This window comes from Benincasa hispida, chromosome 7 (genome assembly GCF_027475165.1).
Source record: "Benincasa hispida cultivar pf3 chromosome 7, pf3_genome.v1.1, whole genome shotgun sequence".
Taxonomy (NCBI): domain Eukaryota; kingdom Viridiplantae; phylum Streptophyta; class Magnoliopsida; order Cucurbitales; family Cucurbitaceae; genus Benincasa; species Benincasa hispida.
This window is the reverse complement of record NC_143484.1, coordinates 56311047-56336940: the sequence shown is the minus strand read 5'-3', so window position 1 is coordinate 56336940 and position 25894 is coordinate 56311047. Positions and strand designations below refer to the sequence as shown.

The window sequence follows — 25894 nt, the reverse complement described above, 5'->3', positions numbered from 1 at the left end:
TACAAGTGGATCATGCCTTAAGTGATAACCTAAAAAGGTTTGTAGTATAAGGATTAAAGGAGGGATACATTATCCTGGTGACACTATAGATACAACCCGCTTTGTAGAGGTTTACAAGTATTGTGTGAAGGAAATCCTACATTAGGATTTCTATGAGCAGCAGAATGATTGTTCCAAATTCTATTCGAAATTGAATATACATAATTATAGTACAAAACAAAAACTAACAGATCATGCAACAACTAGAAATTATAGCATGTTTACAAGATAATCAAGGGATAAATTATACATACCTTTGCAGAATCATTCTCCAAACTCCCTCGATCGCACTCCAAGCGTCCAAGACAACAATACACGAATGCTCGAACACAATGATCGCAACATAGCACGATCAACAACGAACACGAACCCAACGATCTCAAAGATCACAAACTCAACGAACGACCTTCAAAACCTCAAACTCAATCGAGTTGAGTGAGGACACCACCATAATGGTTACCTTGGTATTCTCGGTGTGAGAATCCAAGAGTTTTGAGCTATGTATAAACTTGGTTAGAGGAAGAGATTGGAGGAACACCAATCGTGTAGACGATTGAGCAAGTGGGAAATGACACAGTCTATCATATAACGAATGCTCAATCGTGTAGAAGATGCAGCGTATCGTATAGACAATGCCCTGCGATCGTTTAGCTACACCAACTAAGTGAACTATCGTATAACAACACTCGACGATTGTTTAGTCTCTCTATGAGCTATCGTTTAGTGAAAACATTTCACTTGATAGCTTTCCGTGAGTTTCTTTTCGAAAGTAGCAACTTTAAATTTAGGAAAACAATTTTTCTTTTATCTCACGGTTACCATAAAACCACCAATAACCTCCTACTTAATTGGTTATTAGAGGAAAAAAAATATAATTATCAAATAATTAATATTATTATAAATATATATGATAACCAACTTACCATATTATATTTATAACCTATAGTTTTAATATTTCATGTCATGAAACATATAAACCATAATCCTCCACTTGATGTATTTCATACATCACACCGATTATACCATATATAATCGTATTTCCTCTTGTCAATTTGAACATTTTAAATCAACCCCAAGAACTTATTCTCAACTTGAATCCATTGAGCTACCAAGGGGACCTTATGGACTTGTAGCTTGAAGCTCCAACAGTACGTGAATAACTGGCTTTGGGTCTTTCATGCGTAGCTTAGGTGGAAGGCGAAGAAGGCCCCCTTTAGTCACGGGATCCACCATTTGTTAACTGTCGAGCACTCCACTAAAGACCGACAGTTGCACTCTTCTTACGACATATATATTTTGTATCAATATCAACCAATCAACAGTACGATAACTCTTCAAAGATTGCTCATAAGTACAGGTGAACCAATCTACCATTTTGCCCCTGTAGTTACATCGTACCACTAATTCCTCTAATGAACATAAGTCATAGTAGGTAATGAACATAAGTCATAGTCCTACTATAACTGAATCCTCCCTTCCAAAGAGAAGTTGTGGCTACTATGTTCAAGACCCAGAATCACCCGTGCTTTGGGGGAAGGAGTGAATTTCTTCTTGTGTAACTGAGTTCCCAGCTCCCAATCAGACAAATCCCAAAAAGGTAAGCTTGTTGAGTTGACAATTTGGCCACTCTCACTCATACTAATCAAAAGACCGCTCTCAAATGCAAGAGTTCTCAAAACACTCAATATTAAAATCATGTCACCTATGATCGTTTAGGTAAGATGTAAATCTCAAGTATCAACCGCGTTATATAACGAGATGAATTATCTCATAATCCGATCTTATACAAACTTTTTGTATAGAATACCCTACTTGCATGTGGTCACATCTACCATCTCCAAAAAAATTTTAATGTCATTTTAAAATGGTAGTAAATGCATGAGATTTTTTTTTGCTTACCTATTTTTAAAATGAAAACTTTTGGAAAGTTAAAATTATAACCACTATTCTGAAGTACAATTTGTTAAAAGATTAAAATTGGTACGTAGTAAAAAAAAAAGTGTTTCCTTAAATTCTAAGGGGCATAAGTTGAAAAATGAGTGAACTGTATCACATGAACTTTAAGATAACCTATTATTATTTTAATATTATGAACAAACATTTTCAAGAGTACCTAAAAAAGAAACTATTTTTAAGAGTTCACTGGTTTTAATCCTTTTCCAATGTACATTGAAAGAACAAAAAGAAAAAAAGAAATAATAACTTATATTTACAATCATGAATCATAGATTCCTTTCATGAGGTTCCAGCCATGGAAATCCAAGGAACTCGAAAATTTCTTTTTCAGTATCAAACTTCAAAGTCGCGGTTCCTCTAGCACCCTGCAGCATAACCACCAAGGAAGGAGTTAGGGACAGGCCTGTATTTGAAGGCCATGTTCCTTCTTAACCAAGTTTAAAGTCAATTACCCTTTTACCACCAGATCCTTGGGTAGATGGATAAAGTCCAGTATCATCCAGCCTAAATCCTTTTGATTCTGCTAGTAATCTCAGTCTGTAAACATAATCTCAATTACTTATCATTCACATAACCAAATCAAAGTCAAAATCTATTTGAAATACACAGATAGATTAAGCTACAGACGAGCATACCTCCTGTTTAGTACGTCGTTCCCAGTCCACGCTATCAATCCAAATGCATATATGTCTCTTGGATACACCTACAATGGTTTTATATATAAGAGGATAAGATAAACTAATGTCTAAGAAATCATGATATCACGAAATATCCAAGTCATTGTTGGTACCATTCGAATGAAGGAACCACCCTAAACACCAAAGAATAAGAATGAACATAACTAACAGATAAATTTCATTAGCAGGCATGAGTTTCTTTTACTATCCACTTTAGTTCTTAGCTGAACATGAATAAGGTTCTGTTAGCTCTACTTTTGTAACAAAACTTTATATTCTATTCTAAATAAGAAGTGGCCAAAGAAGAACAGATTAGAAATATGAGGACTTATGCCTTGAGATCTATTCGGTGCCGCAATTCTCTTCCAGGATACGTGCAAAGGCCGAAATACGTGTCAACACCAGAGTCAGTTCCCTGTTCATGGTTCCACAGTGAAAATAAACAAAGGGATTGAGGAAAGCATATCATGGCATCTTGGAACAGTTTAAACAGTGCGGAATCGTAATTTGACCTCCTCACTGTGCGTGCTGAATATCAGATCCTCCCTTAAAAACTTCATGTCTTTTAAATGCTTTATGTATTTTGGTAGAAAACCTCTATGGCTGAGATCACAGAGAAAATAACACTCTCAAAGAACTATAAAGAAAATGGATCAAATCAGAAATGTACAATCAAATTGCAGGACAGTGGTTCAATCTGATAGTAGCATTATATTGATACAGAAAATAGCACAAAGCTTTCAACTGGAATGGCATAATTGTGCTCGTGATACAAGTTCATATGCAATCGAGTTTGTTACGGTGCAACGGAAAATAAACTCCTTAAACCATGCTTATACCATTCAATTTACTTTATCCAAACTTGGATGCTCCAAGTCCAGGACATGCACTCATTTGACCTGCTTTACCTTTCCATTTCATAATCATAGGCAGGACATTCAACTCAGAGAAGATTTAAGAGCAGTAATTTAAAAGTGAATAAAGCAAGGGGCAATCTCTGAAACCTTTTCCCATCAGGATGTGTGATTACAATGTCCATATCTCCACAGGATGACTTCCCTCGCCGAAATGATCCTCCACACAGAATATCAACCTAAAGCGAAAAAGAGAAAAAAAAGGTCAGTATGAGAACTGATGCACCATCGAGGTTATGGATTATAATAGCATTTACACGTGAAAGTACAATCACCAAGACGATAACAGCTAATAACCATATTTTTAGATACAGATAGTAAGGTGTTTCAGTTCTCACCCCTGGTAAAACATCTTCCCCAGCCTTCTTTAGAAGGCTCTCCATGTCCTGAACCTATCAAATCAGATGGATTTCAGAAATCAAAGAACACTTTTACTGAAAAGGTCAGTTACTGTTGCAAAATCCCCAAGAGTAAAGCAGCCGACCTCGTTGCGGGGTATTCTTTGTTTAATATCATCAAAATATTTCAACCCTAATTTCTGTGCATGGGTTAACGATTCCTCCTTTTTCAAGTCATCAAGTGTTCTGTATCCTTTCTCATACAATCGCAAAGCTGTGGCTGGGCCAATACCCCATACTTCCCCAAACAGTGAGATTGTCCGAACCTACAATGGTTAAAAATACAGTATAACATGTAAACAAGGAGAAAGGGAAATACATGCATCAATCTGTTAGGAACCCTCCTAACAAGAACGGTACTAAAAGATATAGAAAAACTAAAGGACAATTCAATTATAGAAATATAGGAAAATGTATTGAAATATGCTATAAACTCACAAACTAATAAGATAAACCCTAGCCTTTCGAGAGGGCTAGTCTCTCCCAAATTCCCAAATGGAAATTCCCACCAAATTCTTCACACCCTCCTACCACTCCCACTCCTTTTATTTATAGCCATATTCACGAACTAACTTCCTATCTAATTACTCTTATACTCTTACTAATACCAATACCAATATTCTCCTAAAAGTCCTACTATTTCTATACTAAGGGCCTTACACAATCATTGAAACCTAGAAGAACAAGCATGTATATGAATATAAAAATATATATATTTATCAGAGTGGAAGATCTGAGGTTTTCTTAAAAACCTGCAAACACCTTTTCGTCTGCCTCAAAGTGCTCCAATTTTGATAGCTTTCCAGTTGACACTATCTCTTGAATCTGCAAGCACAATAATCTTCTGTAATCAATCCATTCAGATAGAAGATTTTAGTGTACACGGTTTTTTGTACCAACATTATAATTCATATACAATTTGCAAAGCATTTAGAACCATATTATTCACCCAAGGACACGTCCTATCCTCCCATGCCGAGATGGATTTCGTACAAGTCCTGCAGTGGTTGAAGTATCTGAGTTTTTGCAATTAACCTAGCAAAAAAAGGCCAGTCCTAACTCCTGACAAGTGGTTTGATGGGAATGATATTACGAACAAGCAAATTGATTGCAGGTAACCCATGAGGCGATATACTATATACGTACAAAGATTACCATATTCCACCCGAAATAAAGAGCGAACTGGAGTGGATAAAAGCAATATTCAACATAATGCAATGCCTCAAGAGAGAAATAAAAAGCGAACTGGAGTAAACTACAGTCATATCACTCACATGATCCTGGAATGACTTTCCTATGGCTGGCAGGTGTTTAACCCGATCACTGCTCTCAATTTTAAAAGGTAGCTTCTCAATGACTGGAATCGCCTTGTAATAGCTAAACGACCTTCGTTCATCACCCAATGCTTGAAATATAAAGAAGACAAGCCATCAGAAATTGCAGTGTGGAAACAGGAACAATCAAGTAGATTGAAGGATGTTGTTCTCACCTCTGTATATGTTGATAAGTTTTCCAAAAATCTCAGTTATGTTCTTATTCATATCTGGTGGACTGTATGACAGAGATGTCTGCAAAACTTTCACCTTATTAGAACAACTGAATCTGAAAGTTACTTTTTAAGAAATTCCATGGTCAAGCCACAAGTGCACAATGAAACATTCCTAATTTATAAACTGATGACCAAATTCACAACTAAAACAGGACAAACAAATTTCAACATCAAGCTTTGAATTGGCGATCAAAGAAACTTACATTGCTATTTTTAGAATCAGAAGTCCTTGGACTAGTTACCGTCTGATCAATGCTCAATTTGGAGTCCTCAAGACCTGTGGCAGTCTTTGTTACCAAAGTTGAAGCATCTGAATCTCCACCATTTTCAGAACTTACTGCTTCCGAATTGTTGGGGGACAATTTTAGTTTTTTGGAAATAAACAGTTGGGGCTTATCTCTTACATCTTCATCTAATCTCACTTTTACAGTGTACAAATCCTCCGACGCCTTCTCCCCTGAACTTAAGCTGTCTTCCAGCCACTGGTACGAAAGAACCTTCTAAAAATGTGCAGAAATCAGCCCAATTCATAAATTTTCAAACCCCCAGAAAGGAATGCAAGATTTGCTTATATGCATTTCAAAAAAAAAAAAAAAAAACCCACTTCAAACTTCAATCACCATTTTCAAACGATCGCTCTAAAGTTCATCACTGTCAGAACCCACATAAAAATATACATGTGTAATTAGGATAAATGAATGCTTCAGCCAAAAAAAAAAAAAAAACAGGACTCACTCCTTTAAAGCGCGCCAAACGCGCACCGTTCACTTTCTGCAGAAGAGCATCCGAGCTCGCAGCAAATATATGGCTGACCATCTTCGATAAACGCTCCTCAATACTAGCACCCATTTGAACCAACTTCTGTTTCCATATCTTCAACCACAAAACCAATACCCAAATTATGATCTTTAAATTACTTCATTGAAATACGAAGTTGCAGAGAAAGATAATGAAATGTCAAACCTGCAACCGGCGGGCTTGCACCCCCTTTTCCACTAAGAAGACAATCATCCCCTCAAACATTCCATGTGGATCCCCAGAAAGATTTTCGCTTTTCCTTCGTTTTGGCGCCATTAAAGCTTCTTCTGCACGAGACGAGACTGGTTTTGTGTATCATGTATAATAAAATCGAAATATGTATTTGGACTATGATTGACCTTTGATAAGACACGTGTTCAAGAGTTTGATGCTGATTCGTCAATCAATTTGACAAGTGTCCTAAATGGGGTCCACTTACATATTCAGTGGACCGTTTGATCAGATTGAGTTGAACCCTTCTGCTTAATATCATTGCTGTAGAAGGATTTTTCCTTAAAACCCTAAAACCCAAAGAACAAAGGTTTCTTTCTTTTAGCTTTTCACAGAATAAAGAAGATAGGGATAACAGTAACTCAATACAGACAGCAGAAAGTTAGCATTTTTCAAGGCTCAATCCGATTACAGAGCCAATGCTTCTGTATCGCTCTGCTTCTGTGCTCCATTTAGAGAGATTAGCGTTATCGTCTAAGTTGCTTTTCTCATTAAAAAATTATAACCTATTGGTCCCCAATTCATGTTCTATCCGAATTGGGTTGGTTTGTTTGAGACAACCATGCTCTAGGCAATCAAGGGCTGTTGGAACTGTTGCTGCTTCTGCTGCATCAACTGCTGCTGATGGAATTGGAAAGGATACTTTTTATGCGGCAGAAGGTGTTTCTTGGACGTCACTTGGTGTCTCTGATAATGTTTCTCGAGCTCTCGTTAGTGCCGGAATGCAGAGACCATCTTTGATTCAGGTACCCGGATATCTTCTTGTCAAGAACATTAGAATTTTATCAGAACTTTTCGCTTAGTGGGTTCGCTGTAGTGACTATATTTTGGTGCTTAAAGATAGTAAGGGAGTGAAACAATGTTTATTTGTGTAAGAATTTAATTTGTTTCTATAGGATTGAATCCGTTCTCCCTCTTGTTCACCCTTCACTTGTGATTTTTTGGTTTTGCTGAAAACATAGAAAGAAGCATAGGAAATCAATGAAATGTAGAAGAAAATGATTTAGTCATGACTTAGTCTCTTAAATGAATGTAAGATGTAATATCTTGGTTACATATTCTGCTTTTGGTGATCTTGATAATGTGTAAATAGAAGCCTTCTGCAGCCCTTTTTTAATTTTTCTTGGTTGATGCCTTTGTTGTTCCCTACCTTTTTATCACTTCTGATGCATTCTTGTTTGCGTTTAAGGCTGCTTGCGTTCCCTCTATAATGTCAGGAAACGATGTGGTCATTGCAGCTGAAACTGGTAGCGGTAAAACACATGGTTACCTAGTGCCTCTAATTAATAAGATATGCAGTGAACATGGTGAGGACAAGTTGACCGATGGCGACCAAGACTTGGCTTCATTTAATAAGCTTTCTCTTGTTCTTTGTCCAAATGTAATGCTGTGTGAACAAGTGGTTCAAATGGCCAATTCCCTTTGCGATGAACATGGAAAATCACTTCTCAGAGTTACAGCTGTCTGTGGAAGACAGGTAAAAAATGTTGTCCAAGATAATATATTACTGTAATTCTTGCTGAACTTAATTTATTTACATGATGGAATGTGCATCATACTACTTTGACTAAGAACTCTAACTGCAGGGTTGGCCAATTCACAAGCCGGATATTGTTGTATCAACTCCAGCAGCTTTACTTAATTATATTGAACCAAATAGGATTCGGCGTTCAGAGTTTCTTCGTGCTGTGAAGCATGTGGTATTTTTCTCCCACTCTTTGTTAAAATAATTTAATTTACATGATGTAATGTTTTATTTTAGCTGTTCTATTTAAAACTACTGCAGGTTTTTGATGAAGCCGATATGCTTCTTGTTGGCAGTTTCCAGAATAAGGTCATCCGTCTTATAAACTTGCTCCGGTTTGAAGAAAAGCTACTGTCTCGCTCAAGAGAATCTCCAGAGGGGCTCATGGAATTAGAAGCTGGCCCATTATCCCAGCTTATTGTACAGGATGAGAATGACTTACAAACTGAAACCATCCCTGAAGGGGAAGGGGAAGGGGAAGGGGAGGAGGATGGGGAAGAAAGTTGTACCGAAGTTGATTCTAACAACATACAGGAGGAAACTGAATGTGTGTCTGGGAGAATTAATGACTGGAGAAGAGTACGAAAAAGTTATAAGCGTAGTAAACAATACATTTTTGTTGCTGCAACTCTTCCTGTGAATGGGAAAAAGACTGCTGGTGCGGTGCTGCGGAAAATGTACCCAGATGCTAGTTGGGTTAGTGGGAAATACCTACACTGCCACAATCCCAGGTATTGCCCAAGTTGGTCGTAATCAAATGTGAAATTCACAGGAGACTCTTTCAAAGGGACATAACTATGTGGATTGAAATTTCTTGTGCTCCAGCAGACCCTTCTTCTCAAATAATTAAAGTTCCACTTTTCCTATAAAAGTTTCAAAACAGTTTATGGAACTAATGGCCACTTAAATTATTTTCATTCTATGAGCTTCTATACATTTCTGTTTTCAGTCTATAGCTGGCAGTTTTCGTGATCCAAAATTCTCTTGTGGTTTTATGTTTGGTAGATTAGAATTTTCTGGTGTGTAATTGGTCAAGGTATTTAGGACATTTCTTAGGGTTGGATGTTGATAATTATAAGGCTAAACCTCCAGTGCACTTCTCATACTCATGGAAGGAGGCAAGATGAGCTAGCGGATAAAGTGAGTTTGCAGGAAAGGGTTGGAATAGGATTGACAAAGACTAAGAATAAATCTATTTGAAGATAGAAGACTAGAGGTATAAGCGTAGACATGTATAAGCGAACAAGCTGAGAGGATGAGTTAGCTAGCAAGTGGTGTATAGCATAGAGAATAAAGATAATCATTAGTAGGGGGAGAGATCAGAACTCTTGAACATTGGGGTAGCTTGTAATGCTTTGAGTTGCATGTTAAAGGTTTTTGAGTTGCATGTTAAAGGTTAAGGGTTACCGTAAGAAAGTGGAGAATATGCATGTTGCTTAGTTACTTTTTATCTGAGTTTATATGTGGGTTTATTTTTCTTTTAATTGTGGGTCCCATGGAAGATTAGTTTGGTATGTGGCTTTTCTATATTGGGTAAGATATAGTACGTGAGGGGATTATGTTGACCGTATTCTTGTGTACTTTGCTCAATGTGATTGTCTCATGACAACCCTCTAGTGTGTATTTGAAAATCTTAAATTACTTGATATAAATTCAAGACACTTTTATAGTTTGTCTCATACATCAAATGGTGCAAAAACTACTAGTCACATTGTGACGACCCCTCAAAAAAAAATTCCTTTGAGTGAGGTAAGTGGAGGTAGGGAATCCCCGATCTCCCTTGGATTGTACCATTCTCTTACATAAATAAACTGGATATTATCACTTTCTTTCATGAAAAGAAAGGAACATCAATTGGTTCTTCAAGTTTCTGCAAATTTAACCTTATCTCTACAATGGAACATTGTTTATTGGTCAGTAGATATTATATGGGTTTCTGCAAATTTACACCTCTGTACTGGAAATTTGGTTTTTAGTAACTACCTTGGTTCTGCTAACACTATTCACTTTGACTTCTGTACACCAACATCAGTTACTAATTTTGTTTCCTTAAGTTTCACAATATGTCCTTAGTAAAAGGGCAATTGTTCGTGTCCTTTTGCAATCTTCACTCTGAGCTTCCTTTTTGCCATTTTTGCGATTGGCTGCATTTTAAGTTAAATAATTGCACTCTGTGTTCTACTTTAGATTGGAGCAGAGGTGGGTTGAAGTGACCCTTGATAACCAGGTGGATGAACTCATCAAGGCTGTGAATCAATCTAAATCTCAACTGAGGAATTCTGATGGCAGTGCCGTCCGAACCATGGTGTTTGCAAACACAGTTGAAACTGTTGAAGCAGTGGCCAATATATTGCAGGGGGCAGGTAAAGAATGCTTTCGGTACCACAAAGACCGCAGTTTAGAGGAGCGGTCAAAGATTTTAGCTGATTTCCGAGAGAAAGGTGGTGTTTTTGTTTGCACTGATGCTGCTGCCAGAGGAGTGGATATTCCAAACGTATCCCATGTTATTCAGGTGCTTCTCATCTAATAAATGTATTCAGCAGATGGCTCTATCATATGACGATCCAATATTTAGGATTCTAGAATGAATCAAAGAGTTCATAAAATATCATAATTATTGAGTAGTTCATGCGTCTTTGCATCATATGAAATAACAAACTACTTCATGATTGTTTGCATCATTGTTTAAATTATCTTGGGCATTATTATATCCAAGATTTATTCACTTTTTATAATTCTATTAGCATTTTGTATGTTCATTCCAATGGCCTTACTTTTTAATATGGAGGTTGACTGATGAATATCTGTTTTTTCTCCTTTTCAGGCAGACTTTGCTACTTCTGCTGTAGATTTTCTCCATAGGATTGGTAGAACTGGTAGAGCTGGTCAATATGGACTTGTCACTAGCCTGTACACTAAAGCTAACTGTGATCTCGTTTCAGCAGTTCGACGTGCAGAAAACTTGTCTCAACCTGTGGTAATTGTCAGACCAACTACTAACTCGCCCTTTGATAATCCCTCTTTCCTCTACCTCTGAACAGCTCGAATCGAGCTACAATTCGACTTACCTTTGCCAATATAGCCAGAGCACTTAACATCATGTAGTCTTCCCAATCAGTTTAGAATTAACTTCACTTGCTAACCACTCCCATCTGCAGCTACCACTTTATTGGATCAATTCCTCGATCTTTCTTCAGTGGTTGAATTTTAACTTTTTTTGCTTTCTTTCCCGGTGCAGGAGGCAGCATTCAGCAGGAAACGAAGCTTCCGAAACAAGCTTAAGAAACAAGGTACATTTGATTTCTAACTTGCTGAAAGCCGAAAAATATGATAGTTGAAAGAACAAGGTTGAAACTATAAGACAATAAATTCCCAGAAAGTGATTATTGAGACTGATATATGCATCATATTTTTGCAGGTTCTTCAAAAGAGAGCGTTATGGCATGAACAAAAGATAATTCTTTTTGTATAGATGAAGAATGATGAAAACAATGAACATTTCCTATTGCTTCACACTTGATCAAAGAAATATTTCATGAAATGCTTATCAAATCTTTAGTTCATCCAATGTACAATTGAAGAACAGGAAAACAAGAAGAAGAAGACTTCAATTATTTATAGATTTAGAATGTGACATCAATATTTCCTATTAATTGTTAGATGAGAAATGACACTGACCGTAGAACTTCATGGTTAAATCTTAGCTTCTCCTTTTGGAGGAAAAGAAAAAGGTTCAAAATACATGTGTGCGGTGATCTACAATACAAATTGACTTGAAACGTCACATCGTTCAAGGTTTAGGTCAATGTCACTTTTTTTTCATGTCTCAACTTTGATTGAGATTTTAACTGTATTGGTAGTTTTGAAACATTTATGGAAAGTTAAGGATAATATTATTGTGAAACTTCTGAAAAAATGCTAGTATTTTTTAAACAAAGGGTAATGTTCAGGGTATTTTTGGAATTTAATTTGGAAGAAATTTAGATTTATGTACTATTAATTAGGTACATTTGAAAAGAGCTTATCTGGGTATTTGACCTTCTATCCTGAATGATATAATATTTTAATTAATTAAGATATGTTCATATATAAAAATAGATATTTTCTAAAAAAGTAAAAGTGTCACCTTTTCTTTAGAGAAAACAAAATCAATTTTTACCCTTGAATTCGTCAAGTTGCATTTAATTTTCATCCAAAACTTTTAATTTTACTTAATATTATTAGAAGTAGAGAGAACTTATAGAAACTTTTGCATTGCTTTTTTGTTGAAATTAGTTGATGAATTAACAAAAGTTGAACGGTGAATAGAAATTGGAAGTTTGTGAATGGAATAATTTTTTTATTTTTATTTATTCGTTCGTTCCTTTTGTATTTTATTGGAAATGATCCATTTCAATCACTGGGCTGCCTACAAAACTTGCGGGCACCATTTTCTAAGATTAAAATTAAAAGAAAAAGAAAGCCCAACAACCCAAATTTAAACACATGGATATTGATGAAAATTTCGAGATTTCAATTTTGCATTAATGTCTATTCAAATATTCTTGTTATTATTAAAAGTGGAAAGTTTATAGAAACTTTCATAATGACTTTTGGTTAAAATTAGTAGATGAATTAATGAAAATAAAATGATGGTTAAACTTGCTACACTTATATAAGTTTAATTAGATGAAATTAAAAGTTTAGATTTTAGAATTAAAATTGATACCATACAACTCGACAAGTTTTTTAATTAAATACCTTGTTTTATTTATTCATTTTGTACTCAATTGGAAATTATCCTTCTAAAATAAATGATCCACTTTATATAGTGGGCTCCATGCAACTAGTGAATGCTATGACATCATTTTCTAAGAAGAAAAAGAAAAAAAATATGCAGCCAACATTTAAAATGTCACTATCTACGAAAATGTCGTATATAAATTCTACATAAATGTCAATAAAAATATCTTTGATATTATTGAAATTAGAAAATTTATAGAAATTTTTTCAAGTAATATTGGATGGTGATTGTTGCACTTATATAAGTCTAGAGTCTACATTGATGAAATTAAAAAGTCTAAAGTAAAATTGTCACAGCTAGATAAGTTTATGAATAAAATAATTTCATTGTTTATTTTTATTTATTTCTTTATTCATTTTGTATTTAATTGGGAATGATCCATCACATTCCCAGGTATTAGGGCTTCATACAACCTACTAAAGTTGTGGGCACTATTTTTCAAGATGAAAAAGAAAAGTAAAAGAAAGTGCAACAACCAATATTTAATATAGATGTCTCAAATGTAAAGAAATAGCAATGAAAATATCAATAATATTAATGTTGATAAGTGTTTTCTGAAAAAACTATAAAAACAAAAAAGTTAAATAAAAAATTGATAATAAACATTTTAAAATGTTTTTTTTTTAATTTACAAATCTATAGAAATTTAATACCAAATAAAAATAAAATAAAATAAAAATTTTACTAACATCAAACGTAACTCTGACATAGTATTCATACATAAAATCAGAAGTTTTAATCATCTCACCAACTCAATTTATTAATGAAATTAAAAACAAACTTCCAGACAAAGAATTCAGAAAGAATTATTGTGTAAATACTTTGGAAGAGAAAAAAGAATACGACTCCACTGGGGATCGAACCCAGAATCTCTGGTTCCGTAGACCAGCGCCTTATCCATTGGGCCATGGAGTCGTTATGCTAATATTTCCCAATAATATAACTAAACTCTTACTGATTATACGTTAATTGATTATAGTACACACATTATATACAATAATAATATTCAAAAGCAAAAATAAATCAAATTTTTTAATGAGGCTTGTAAACGAAAATAACCAAAAGAGAACTTCAAGATCTTGTGGAAATGTCAATAAGTAATCGAGATATACTTTTGATAGACATTGTCCTAAAGATAATTATTCACTGTACATGGGTTACAAGCATATTATAGTGATCGTCTTAATATGATACAACGATTAATTCCAGTAGCATAACCTCAATCTATTCGGATCTAACAGCTAAAATCAAATTAAAAAAGAAAAGAAATGAGAGAAATCTTTAAATTGGAATAAGATAATCCAAATGAAAAAACAAAATAACAACTTAGCAACTTTCTAAATCAAATAAATACAAAATTGAAACATTTTTCATTTTAGTTCAATTGAGTTATCACTTGACCAAAATCTAACATAACTCATTCAGATGAAAAAAAAAGATTACAAATTTAACATATGAAAGTTAAATTTGTAAATGAAACACCATCCAAACCGACATCCCCTAGCTCGAACAACAGCTTTACCAGTTCCATCGTTGCCGATTGATCTTCTGTTTATCCTGATTGCCATGTTCATTGTCACTGAGAGAATCTGAGATGTTATGTATTCCAAGCTCTCTCTTTTATCTGTTGTCTACTTGGTGTTGTTTCATCTCCACGAAATATTGCTATCCTTCTCCTCTTCACCTGATTTTTAATCAGGCTTTTGTTGGTTTTCCTTGTGATATATGTATAAAAATCTTCCACAATCCAAACGACTTATGGGAATGATATTAACTAAAAGAAACCGAAAGCAAAACTCTCTAGTGATAAGTAAGAACCAATCGTACTGTACTAAACTCCACTGAATCTTGAATGAGAAGTTTCAATAGGACTAGAGCTAAAGAAACTTCCCCATTCAAGTTTGTAGAATAGGAGGAAAAAAACTGAGTTATATAATGCACCGAGAATTATTCAGTGGTCGAAAAAAGAATGGGATGTTGATGATGAATTCAAGAGATAAGAATATGCAAATGCTGCATGAATTGCTGCGCCAATAGGAAGCACATTTTCATCAATTTTATAGTGAGGGCTGTGTGGAGGATGTATAGCTCCAATCCTCTCATTATATGTGCCTAGAAATAAGAAAGATCCCGGCACTTTGTCAGAAAAGAAAGCAAAATCTTCACTTCCCATTAAGCTTGGAGATTCTTCTATTTTTTCTTTTCCTACAATTTCCATAGAGACACGTCGAACATGTTCATAAATTTTTTCATCATTTATAGTCGGAGGAATTGTTGGGTGTTCTTTGCCTAGGAAATCAATCTCCGCCGTGCACCGATGCACCGCTGCCTGCCCGTTTATGACCTGCCACAAGAAACGAACAAAAGTTCAGTCACAAAGTGCAGTGACAATGCATCTGTCCTGTAGAAGACCCCGTACTACCTCTTCTATCCTATCTCTGAGAGCATTGAAGCTCTTCTTACTGAAAGCTCTGAAGGTACCGGCAATTGTCGCCGAGTCCGGGATGACATTGAGTGCAGTTCCTGCTTGAACCATGGCCACAGAAACCACCTGCAACTTTCAACTCTTGTTTAAGATGAAAAGAAACGGATGGACTTGTTTGTATGATCAGATCAGGCCAGAGAGCTACAAAACGCTGAATTGAATTGAATCCATTTGAGACTTTTTCATTATGTTCATCTGAAACAAAGTACCTGAGAATCTAAAGGGTCTATCTCTCTTGAGACTATGCTTTGCAAACTAATAATTGCTGCTGAAGCTGCCAGAATAGGGTCAATTGAATCCTGTGGAATTGCTGCATGACCCCCTTTCCCCTTTATCTTTACTTTGAAGCTTCCACACCCTGCAAGAAACTCACCGGCGCGTGAAGCGACAACCCCCACTGGATATTTATGCACAAGGTGCAGCGCAAATATAGCTTCTACACCATCAAGGACGCCTTCTTTTATCATGTCTTTTGCTCCTCTTCCTCTCTCCTCCGCTGGCTGAAATATAAGAACAACAGTGCCCTGCATGGAAGGGAAATGTACATATTAATACAAGAAAAGGGATACACAATTGAGTCATAATCATTTTCTTTTGTGGACAAAATAATCAGAAAGTTATTGGAAATGGGGAGTACTTGCAATGTACTTTGAGAACCTGTAATTTCTGTCGCAGTTGATTCAGAATCTTAGCAGCGCCAAGGAGCATCGCAACATGAGCATCGTGACTACAAGCATGCATTTTCCCTTTAACTTTGCTCTTATGCTCCCATTCCACCAATTCCTATATCAAAATCAAGTTAGAATTAAAAACAAAACTGTCTTGATTTTAGATTTCCACCCAGCTTATATATGAAAACCTCACAACTTCTTTCTCTTGGTGCATTACATTGTACATCAATATATGGCCCAGTTCCACAGTAAAATGAGAAAGATATATTTTTTTTTAAATTAAATAAATAATCTATAATCTCGATGGCTGGTCCTTACTTATTGTACAGACTCTAGTACATCAGACACCATCCTTGTCTAATTAAAAGAAGGTTAAATTGCAAACTTGGTCTCTATAATTTATAATTAGAATTTAGTCCTTGTAGTTTGATAAAACCGTATAACTATTTATGAGAATTTTATCAAATCATAGAAACTATTTATGAGGTATAATCAAACTATAAGGACTAAATTCTATCTTTCTCTAAACCATCGAACCAAATTTGCATTTTAACCTTGAAAAAAAAGCTTGGCTGTTTTCTTCGCACTGCCAGATGATCCATAAACTGTTTGTTAAATTAACAACTCTGTCATGTTTTAGACATATTTAGTTCTTTTCTAGACTTTGATTTTGAATTTATCAGGAATGAAATAGTCTTCCAGGGGTGAATTCACAATCCAGTTTTAATAAGCCGGATTCAATAATGGAGATGAAAAATTGTCAATCAAGTTCATTGGGTCATTTCATCGAGCAGAGGATGGCATTTAATGGAAGAAGAATGAGAAATATGAAATTATCCAAAATCTAACCTCAATAGGCAAAGCATCCATATCAGCTCTTAGAGCGACAAAGGGAGGAGAACCAGAACCGACAAAAGCCACTACGCCGGTACCGGCGACCGGCCATCGATAAGAAACGCGGAGATTGTCAAGCTCATGTCTAATAAGCCTACTGGTTTCAAATTCTTCAAAAGCAAGTTCTGGGTTCTCGTGGATTTTTCTCCTTATGGTCTTCATCCAATTTACAGTGGTGGGATGATTGGCGAAGTCCAGAATTTGGTGTCTGAGTGAAGAATCATGATTGGTTTGAAGGGAAATCGGGGTGGTTACATGAAGAGTAGCTTCAAAGTTCAGAGAGAAGGTTAAAGGCAGAAAAATGGAAGTGATAATTATGTACAGAAACTCCATATGGGTGAGGAAGAGGAAGACGTTACAGTAAACCGAAACAAATCTTCTATTTGTACACAATTGGTGAACAATTTCTCCTCGTGCTCATTTGTGTCTTCGGCGGATTCGATTCAAATTATATTATTATTTTTTCCTTTAAGGAATAGACAAAACAAACAAAATAAATGAAATTACATCATGAGATACAATCCAAGAAAATCACTCAAATAAGAAGGGAAGACCGCTAGACCGCTAGAACGCTACTCCTCTATCTAGAAAGAGATGATCCCCATGTCAAAACCCCCTAAATCTTGGCTTCTTCTCTGAATAAAGAGACCCGAGAAATATACACCGCAACATTATTCCAAACTTAATCGCGTTTAATCTATCACATTTTATTATTATTGTTATTATTACTATTACAATTTGCCTCTAATGACAATCATAATCGGTAAAATTAATCAATAATAAGACATATTAATAATTTTCATACTATTATGATAACAATATTTGTAATCATAACAATAAAAATAGTGGATCTTACATCATTTTCAACCACAATTACATTAAACATCTTTTATTCTTCAATGAGATTACCCGATTTGATTGCAAATTTCAAGACAGATCTCATATCTCATTATAATTAGGGAAAGCAGTTAAACAACAACAAAAGTAATCAAGTAAGACCAATTTTTTACATTAATTACTTTTTAATCGATATAAATGTAGTCTTAATTATTAGCTCATTACAATTACCCATAAAAGGGGTAATAAGGGTTACAATATTATTTTAATTTCTCCATCAATAAGTTTGTTCAATTTTAATCCTTTAAATGTCTAATTTTACTTATGTATTTTCAATAAATTTTAAATTTAATTCCTCGAAAATTTTTTTAATCAAAATTGGATAAATAATAATAATAATATTTTTTTTCGTGAAAAAAATATAATATGTAAATATATATTCAAGATTATATTGGAAATGCTAATAGATAAAAAATTAGAAAGTCAACAATAAATGAGCATTAATAACTGAATTTGAAATTTATTAAAAACACAATGACTAAAACTAAAAGTTTGAAAATAGTATTTTAACCAATAATAAATATTTTGTATTGTTTAACTAAGCTATATTTAAGTTCAAAACAATTTATATAGTTGAATAATTCTAGCGAATAAATTCGCTAGTTTAATAACTATTTAGCTTTTCTTGTTTTTACACCACTTTTTTAATGTAGTTCTAGTTTTAGTTTTAGTTTTCCTTAAAGAAAAATATTATAATTATTAGTAAATTTAAAAAATCAAAATTTAACATTGATTTTGAAAACATTGGTAGATAACATTATTTCAAATAGTAAAACTATTGAAAATATTTACAAGATATAATAAAATTTCATAACTATCAATGATAGACTCTAATCAACGTCTATCATTGATAGTTCTAAAATTTTTGCTATATTTTGTAAATATTTTAGTTTATTTTTTTATATTTAAAAATATCTCTTAAAGAAAATCAAAGGTAGAAGTAAAATTTAGAAAAATTTTCAATTTGCACCTCTAAATTTTAGGGTTATATCAATTTAAACTCTAAACTTTTGTAAGTATATCAATTAATAGCTTCCTACATATTTAGGTCATGTTTATTACTCTACAATCAAATTGTTACAATCATAATGGATTTTTTTTATTATTCATAATTCACATAATATTGTTTATTAGTCATCTGGAAACGTATTTAAATGGGCTCACTTTTCATCTTACGATTGACTGATTAAACATGACCTTAGTTTGAAAAATATTGTGTGAAACATATAATTTTTTCAATTAAATTTCTAAATTATCATAAGAGAATCAATTTAGATCATTTATTAAGAATACACTTAAAAACCATTAATGCATTCAATTATATATTTACAAATCGTTAATGCATTCAGTTCTTACATGTATGTAGACTTTTTTAAATGTCAAATTAATAAAATGGACAATTTTTCAAAAAAAATGCTAAATTAATTCACCTATGAAAATTTAGGGGTTTAATTGATAAAATTATAAGTTATGTATGATGTTTATTCAAATATAATGAAGTGGAGGATGTAAATTGATACATTTACGAAAATTTATAGTTTAAAATGATACAATTATTAGTTCAAGATTTAAATTGATATTTTTCTAATTCTTAGAGCAATTTTCATTTTTTTAAGGGCAAAAAATCCGAATCCATATACCTTTACCTAAATAAATTAGGTAACGAGGGCAGTTGATTATTTGTCTATCTTGGGCATAAATGTTCGTATTAATATAGATATTATTCCTCAATTATATATTGATAATATTCCCATTTTCTAATCAATATAAAAATTTTAATATTTTTTTATTTCACCTAAAATGTTTCTTAATAATTGAGATATTGTGGTTCACTTATATACGAACCTTTTTTTTTTTTCCGAATGTGAGATTTTTTTTTCACATTTTTAACCCAATTAAGAAGAAAACTAAGTGAATTTCAAAAGTAAATTAAAATATTCCCAAATCGACAGAAGAAAACACAATTTAAAACGAAAAACATGTGGCCATCAGAAAATGCAGCTTTTTATGGAGACCACAGAGCCTCTTTTTAAGGTAAGGCATATTTATTTATCTATTTTATTCATTTTTCTTCTACGTTGAACTTTAATATTCCTTTGTAAATTAGCATCTAGATATTTTCTCCTCACTTGTGGTGCTACATAAAAATAAAATCTCATAAAACATGTGGAAGAATGCCTTTTACTTATAATTTAAGTTACTCTCTCAATTGTAAATGCTGGTCTTTTGAAATAAAAGACCGATGACAACTAATTAATGTTTTTATCCACTAAACTATGTTCAAAATGTCAAAAAAGAAACCACATTCATCTATTAGTAAATTGTTGTTCGATTTTGAGAATGATTATTTTATTTCTATTCATGTTCAGATAATCTTATATTAAAAACAAGTTTTTCCTAATCAAATCTAAGTATAAACTTGATTAGAGTATCCTAATGAGTATCAGGGCCGAATACAGGGACTTTTATGGCAACTTATTATTGTTGGTCACCTAATGATTTTTCCACTAAAAGATTAATCAATTTTCCGTTGAATGCTTAAACTAATTAAAATGGAAGACTTTCTATGGACAAATGAAAGGAAAGACAAGGTTAAGTGGAGAAAGTGATGATTAGATTGAGATACATTGAAGATGCAAATGGGTATGCGTTGATCATAGAAGTGGATATGCGTTAATGATGGACATGCAACACAAGTCTAGCAAGCTTGTCTTAATTAACGAACAATTGATGGATCAATGTAGGGATTGAGAAGGTTCATCATCATTTGCTCGAGTTTATGCATAAGGATCAATTCATGTTTTTAACTTAACAAAGTAAAGTCACCACTTCTCAATGTTTAAATTTATTTCTAAGATGCATGTTTAAGTTAAATAAACAAATGAGTGTTTTTATTTTTAAAACCACTACTTTGATTGTTTAATGATTTTCACAACCACTTACTCTCGCACATAGTTAGTTATTTCTACTTGAACAGATTGATCATGTGGATTCAGGCAATAGAATTATGTACACATTAAACAAGATGAACTTCTACTTATGCAAATTAAAGCTCGTTAGAATGTTGATTTATACTTCCTAACCCATTAAAGACTTATTCATTGTGGGGAAAAGGAAGCACATGGATGAATAAGTGATGATAAAGCTTATGATTTATATTAAGAATAAAATACAAACATTGTGTCAATGTCTTAATATAAATTTGAAAGAGAATATAAAAATGGATTAAAGAAATTCAATCGGAGAAATGAAGGTGTCAAGCCGCCGATCACAGTTTCCTGCTTCTTTTGGCTGTCGTGATTAGCTCACTGCACTTGTGCTAGAGAATGAAAGACGGATTTCTCCCTTGTTTCCTCTTCTTATAACTTACTAGAAAGCTCAAGAATTTCTCCCAATAGCCAAAAGAAGAGAGCCCTTAGTGTGTGAGACTATCGTTATTTATAGCTTTAATTGATCGTTCCTCGGTACTCTCTCCAATGATTGCCTGACTCACTTTTCATTTAATTTCATATCTTGCTCCGTCGTTTTTTCTCAAGTCATTAGTTCATTGGTTCTGTCGCATCTCTTTCAAATTAATTTCAAACTTACGCTTTGACTAGACATATCACCACCTATGCCTTTGTCATCTTCTTGCCACTTACTTCTTTTCAACACATTATTCTATTTTCATCGCACGGTTGTATTTGTCCGACTTCTTATGCGATTACATGTTTTAGCATAAGGACAAGTTGTGATTTTTTTTAATCCAATTCCTGCATTTTTTAATGTTAGAATTGTAATATTTCATGATGATTAATGTTATCTATGCTAAACATAAGGATGGTCTTTTTTGTATAATTTTCTTTTCAGATTAATACATTTTTTTTACTAAATTTTCATAATTATTCTAATTAAAAAGTAACAACAACTCTATTTTTATAGATTATAAAAAATGCACGGTAAAAACAACGAAAAATTGTGTTTTTCATCGTAGGTATATTTGGATCGTAATAATTGTCACATGTCGAAATGTTCTAAATAGTGAGAGAATATTTTTTGGACCTACGGTGGATATTGGAATTGATATTTTGATGCGAGAATACGGAATTTGATTGGACGAGAAAAGAATTGGTCGGTTCTTTTGGCATTGACTTTACGTGGTCATTTTTGTTTTCGATACGTAGGTTTTGGGTAGGCACGTGAAACCTACGAATTAGTGAAGAGGCCCACAAATTGCAGGCCCTGGCCCACTACTCAAAAGCCCAATAGGCCTCATCAACCTATTCGGACCACATGTTTTTTTTTTTCCTTTTTTGGAATTTAATTTTAGTCTTCATCAGTGAACATTTTATTATTTTCTTGGGTAGATCTTTTCTTCTTCAAACGGTGACGTCTATGGATTTACTGTTTTTCATTAAATATATATATAAAAAAATTCTAATAATATATTTATATGATTTTTGGATTAGAATCAAAAGTGATGGTTTGAGGATCGTCAATCTAACCTTAGCCATAAAAATATGTCCAATCATACTTGTAAAGCACAAGGCTAAATTAATGTTTCAAAAAATAGCATAATTCAACTGACATTGAGTATATACTATCAACTTCAAAATCATAGATTCAATTTCAAAATCTCATATTATATATATATATAAAGGATTAAATTTAATGCCTAATATGACATTTAATCTTCAATATTTTTTAAAATGTAAGAGACTTAAATGAAATTGATATTTCCGAGTTTTATTAAACACAAAAATTTATAATTCAGTGACCTAGTTAAACATTGTATAAAGACATGGATCTAGAAATTTATGGATTAAAATTCTAAACGTGTATTTGTGCCCCTCTTGACATAAAGTTGTGGTTGTCATTGATTTGGATGTTTATTCACCATTTATTAATCATGGCTATTTTGTTATCAATGGTTAAAAATGACCAATGATATTTGATACTTTTTACCATTCTTGAAACCTAAAAAGGAGGGTTTCAGACTTTTCTTTTTTAAGTAAACTAATTTAATTCACTTAATTTATGCTTAATTTTAGCTTTGAGTAATGAAAAGTGTTTATGATGGAAAATGGTTTAAATATTCATTCTATTTCTTGTATGAAAATTAAAGATCATAGTAGTTGTCTTAATTACTGAATTACATGTCTTGGCACTTATAAATAAGTTTATTAATAACAAAAAGTAGAATGATGAAATTGAGATTTTTCAAATCAATAAAGAAAATTTGATAAAAAAAATATATATAATTATTCCCACCCCGCACCCACATTTGAAAGGTGGTGAAAGGCTTTTCTTAATTTTTCCCCCCCTTCCAAAAAGTGGTGAAAATTATCGGTCATGCTTTTGAAATTTCTTTCTTCTTTTTCATTTTTAAATAAATGAGAGAATTTGGCTATTGGATTAAATTAATCTAGTAGGTTAAATGTTAGTTACATTCTTAAATTTAAATACTGACCAAGTGGATTAGACTATGTAATGTACTATTTAGTACAAGGTATAAAACAACAATTAAATTAAATGGGGGAAAATTCCAAATTATAACATATAAACTTGACAATTGTCAATTGTTATTTTTTAGCTTTAATTTTCATCCACTTACACTTAAATTTAAATTAGTTTTACAATAATTCCCTTTTAAATATGAGTATGCGTGGCAATTTTTATCTACTCATAAACATTTATTCATGGAATTATATAAAAAGATATGTCACGTGTTCAATGAATTTTATAAAACATATATATGGCACAAAATAGATTAACTTTTTAAGGAATAGTGACATTAACTAGAGTTCACATATATTTTGGTTTTGACATTCATGTTACTCAATTGTTGATTTTGAATCTTTTATTTGTTCAAAACTTAGCCCCACTTATAATTATTGGAGCTCCGTTTGATAATTAGTTTTTTTTTTTTCGTTAATATATGGTTATAGTTTTTGGTTTTTTGTTTAAAATATATATATATATATATATATATTTCTGATAATTATTTTTTATTTTTTTAAAAAACTGAAAAACAAAAATATAAATATATGTTTGATATTGTGTCTTTCTTCTATTTCTACAAAATTAAAAAAAAAAAACTTTTGATGACTTTCATTGTTTTATATTCTTGTAAAAATAAGTTCAAATTATACTTACAATTACTTTTCATCTAATATATATAATTATAAAACTATATCCTGTTTTTTTTTTTTTAAAAAAAATCATATTGACAAAACAATATCAATATTTTAAAGGCACTTATTAATCACAAATAAAATAAACATATCAACAAAATATAAGAAAATAATATCACTTTTGTAAGAACGTATTATATGAGAATAAAGAAAATATGAAATCAATTAATTTTAACCTAACAAATTCACATTGATTTCATAAAACAATTTTGTTTCCTCTATGGTGTTCAAGGTATTAATCTTTCAGGATAAGACAAATTGCTAATTTGTGAATGCAGCACTTCAACCACAAAAATCAACAGACACTATAGTATGTGAGTAATTGTATATAAAGGAGATAAAATTTGGGAAAATGACCTAACAAGAGCGTAGTTTAATTGACATAGTGCTTATACTATCGATTTTGAGGTTAAAGGTTTGATTTCCCATCTCACACTTTAATTAAAATATTTTTTTAAATATTCTTAAACTGATAAGAAAATCACATTAATTATAAACTATTTGTATTTTGATTAAAAACTTATTCTTCCATTGATGTTGTGTCCTCTACCCAAAGAAAACAATCGTGTAGAGTTGTGATTTTAATTTTTTTACAGAAAAAAATAATTTTATTCATATTTGAGTAGTAGGCAGATACCATAACCACTGGACAACCCAAGCATTTTTATACTTCAATGCATCCGTTTTAATGACATAACGAGTTATTGATTAGAAAAGAATAAGAAACTCGGCCAACTAGAGCAACAACATTCTCTGAAGTGAATGTTGTAAATTTTAATAATTGTGGATGAAAAATCATGAATCTCGACCAACTGGAACAACAACACTCCCTGAAGTGAATGTTGTGAATTTTAAAAATAATCGTGGTCAAGGCCGTGACCGTGACCGTGACAGAGGAAGAAATCATTATTATTTTTGTGGTGGTCATTCTAATCATTCAAATTTCAAAAGAATCACAAAAACTAATGATCACAAAGAAAAAAAATCCACAAGATAAGAGTTCAAAAAGTTTTAAAAATAAATGCTTCCGATGCGGAATGACTGGGCATTGATCACATACATATCGTACGTCAAAACACTTAGTGGATCTCTATCAAGCATCGCTGAAGGAAAAAAAATGTGCAAGCAAATTTTGCATACCAAGATAATGACATATTTAACTCATCCTGCATGACAAATTTGGATGTGGCAGACTTCTTTGAATCTCCTGAAGAGAAAACCGGAAGAATTGATGAAACATCAAGTGTTTCCTTTGACTTTGAGATTATCTAGATTTAATGTTGTTTTTTTTATTCATTTCCATGTTTTTTTTCTTCTCTTAGTAGATATTAACTTTTGTATATTTCAAATGTTGTTTTTCTTATTATAATTATTTTCTCTTAATGAAGAAACCTGGATCATTTTCATATGTTAGGTGACTAAAAAATGAGTAAAGAAGATTTATATCTAGAAGACAATGCAATCACATACAATAATTATAAGTAGAAAATATTTTTCCAAACTAACAATGCTGGAATCAAAAGTCAATACAATATCAGGTTCTGCAAACCTAATTGAAGGATTTGAAAATGAAAATATTATTTTGCGTAGTGGAACAAAATTTACAAATCAAAGAGAAATCTACTTAGTTTTAAAAATATACGTTGTAATGATTTTCATATTGAGACTGATAGAAAGAATAATATGGAGTATCTTCATATCATATCTATTGTCTCATATGAAAAACGTATATCGAAAGAGTTGTCTGCTTTATCTTCTAGATTATATTATACTCATATACGAGTAATTGAAACTATACAACAACGAACCTGAAGTTTATGAATTCAGATATATTCACAATTTGGCATGACATATTAGGTCATCTAGGATCTATAATGATGAGAAAATTATTGAGAATTCAAATG

The 25894-nt window shown here is 32.5% G+C and overlaps 3 protein-coding genes and 1 non-coding gene across 7 annotated transcripts; 1 reads left to right on the top strand and 3 right to left on the bottom strand.

Annotated features, from left to right (window-relative positions):
- Window positions 1-2088: 2088 nt before the first annotated feature.
- On the bottom strand, window positions 2089-6630 carry POL{LAMBDA} (DNA polymerase lambda (POLL)). Of its 4 annotated transcripts, none has more exons than XM_039036497.2 (14): window positions 6497-6630; window positions 6269-6406; window positions 5737-6033; window positions 5474-5552; window positions 5259-5389; window positions 4747-4809; window positions 4071-4250; window positions 3925-3978; window positions 3677-3765; window positions 3185-3275; window positions 3007-3087; window positions 2631-2698; window positions 2448-2532; window positions 2089-2360 (listed from the first exon to the last, which is right to left on the bottom strand). In XM_039036497.2, the coding sequence occupies exons 1-14, from the start codon at window positions 6605-6607 to the stop codon at window positions 2262-2264; spliced, it is 1566 nt and encodes a 521-aa protein (XP_038892425.1). In that variant the 5' UTR covers window positions 6608-6630; the 3' UTR covers window positions 2089-2261. The 4 variants fall into 4 exon arrangements, with proteins under 4 accessions (XP_038892425.1, XP_038892427.1, XP_038892426.1 ...); XM_039036499.2 differs by having other exon boundaries at window positions 3925-3972; XM_039036498.2 differs by having other exon boundaries at window positions 5737-6030.
- A 145-nt stretch (window positions 6631-6775) lies between these two features.
- Window positions 6776-11740, top strand: EMB3108 (DEA(D/H)-box RNA helicase family protein). The gene is made up of 8 exons (XM_039036496.2): window positions 6776-7308; window positions 7752-8039; window positions 8149-8262; window positions 8349-8818; window positions 10275-10599; window positions 10912-11064; window positions 11326-11377; window positions 11506-11740. Exons 1-8 carry the CDS (start codon window positions 6982-6984, stop codon window positions 11532-11534), a joined length of 1758 nt encoding a protein of 585 aa, XP_038892424.1. The 5' UTR covers window positions 6776-6981; the 3' UTR covers window positions 11535-11740.
- Window positions 11741-13712: 1972 nt separating this feature from the next.
- On the bottom strand, window positions 13713-13785 carry TRNAR-ACG (transfer RNA arginine (anticodon ACG)). Its single transcript has one exon. It is a non-coding gene; the product is annotated as a tRNA-Arg (tRNA).
- Window positions 13786-14212: 427 nt separating this feature from the next.
- On the bottom strand, window positions 14213-17551 carry LOC120082200 (IAA-amino acid hydrolase ILR1-like 4). The gene is made up of 5 exons (XM_039037472.2): window positions 16876-17551; window positions 16013-16138; window positions 15565-15879; window positions 15293-15421; window positions 14213-15214 (listed from the first exon to the last, which is right to left on the bottom strand). The coding sequence occupies exons 1-5, from the start codon at window positions 17251-17253 to the stop codon at window positions 14822-14824; spliced, it is 1341 nt and encodes a 446-aa protein (XP_038893400.1). The 5' UTR covers window positions 17254-17551; the 3' UTR covers window positions 14213-14821.
- Between the last annotated feature and the right edge of the window lie 8343 nt (window positions 17552-25894).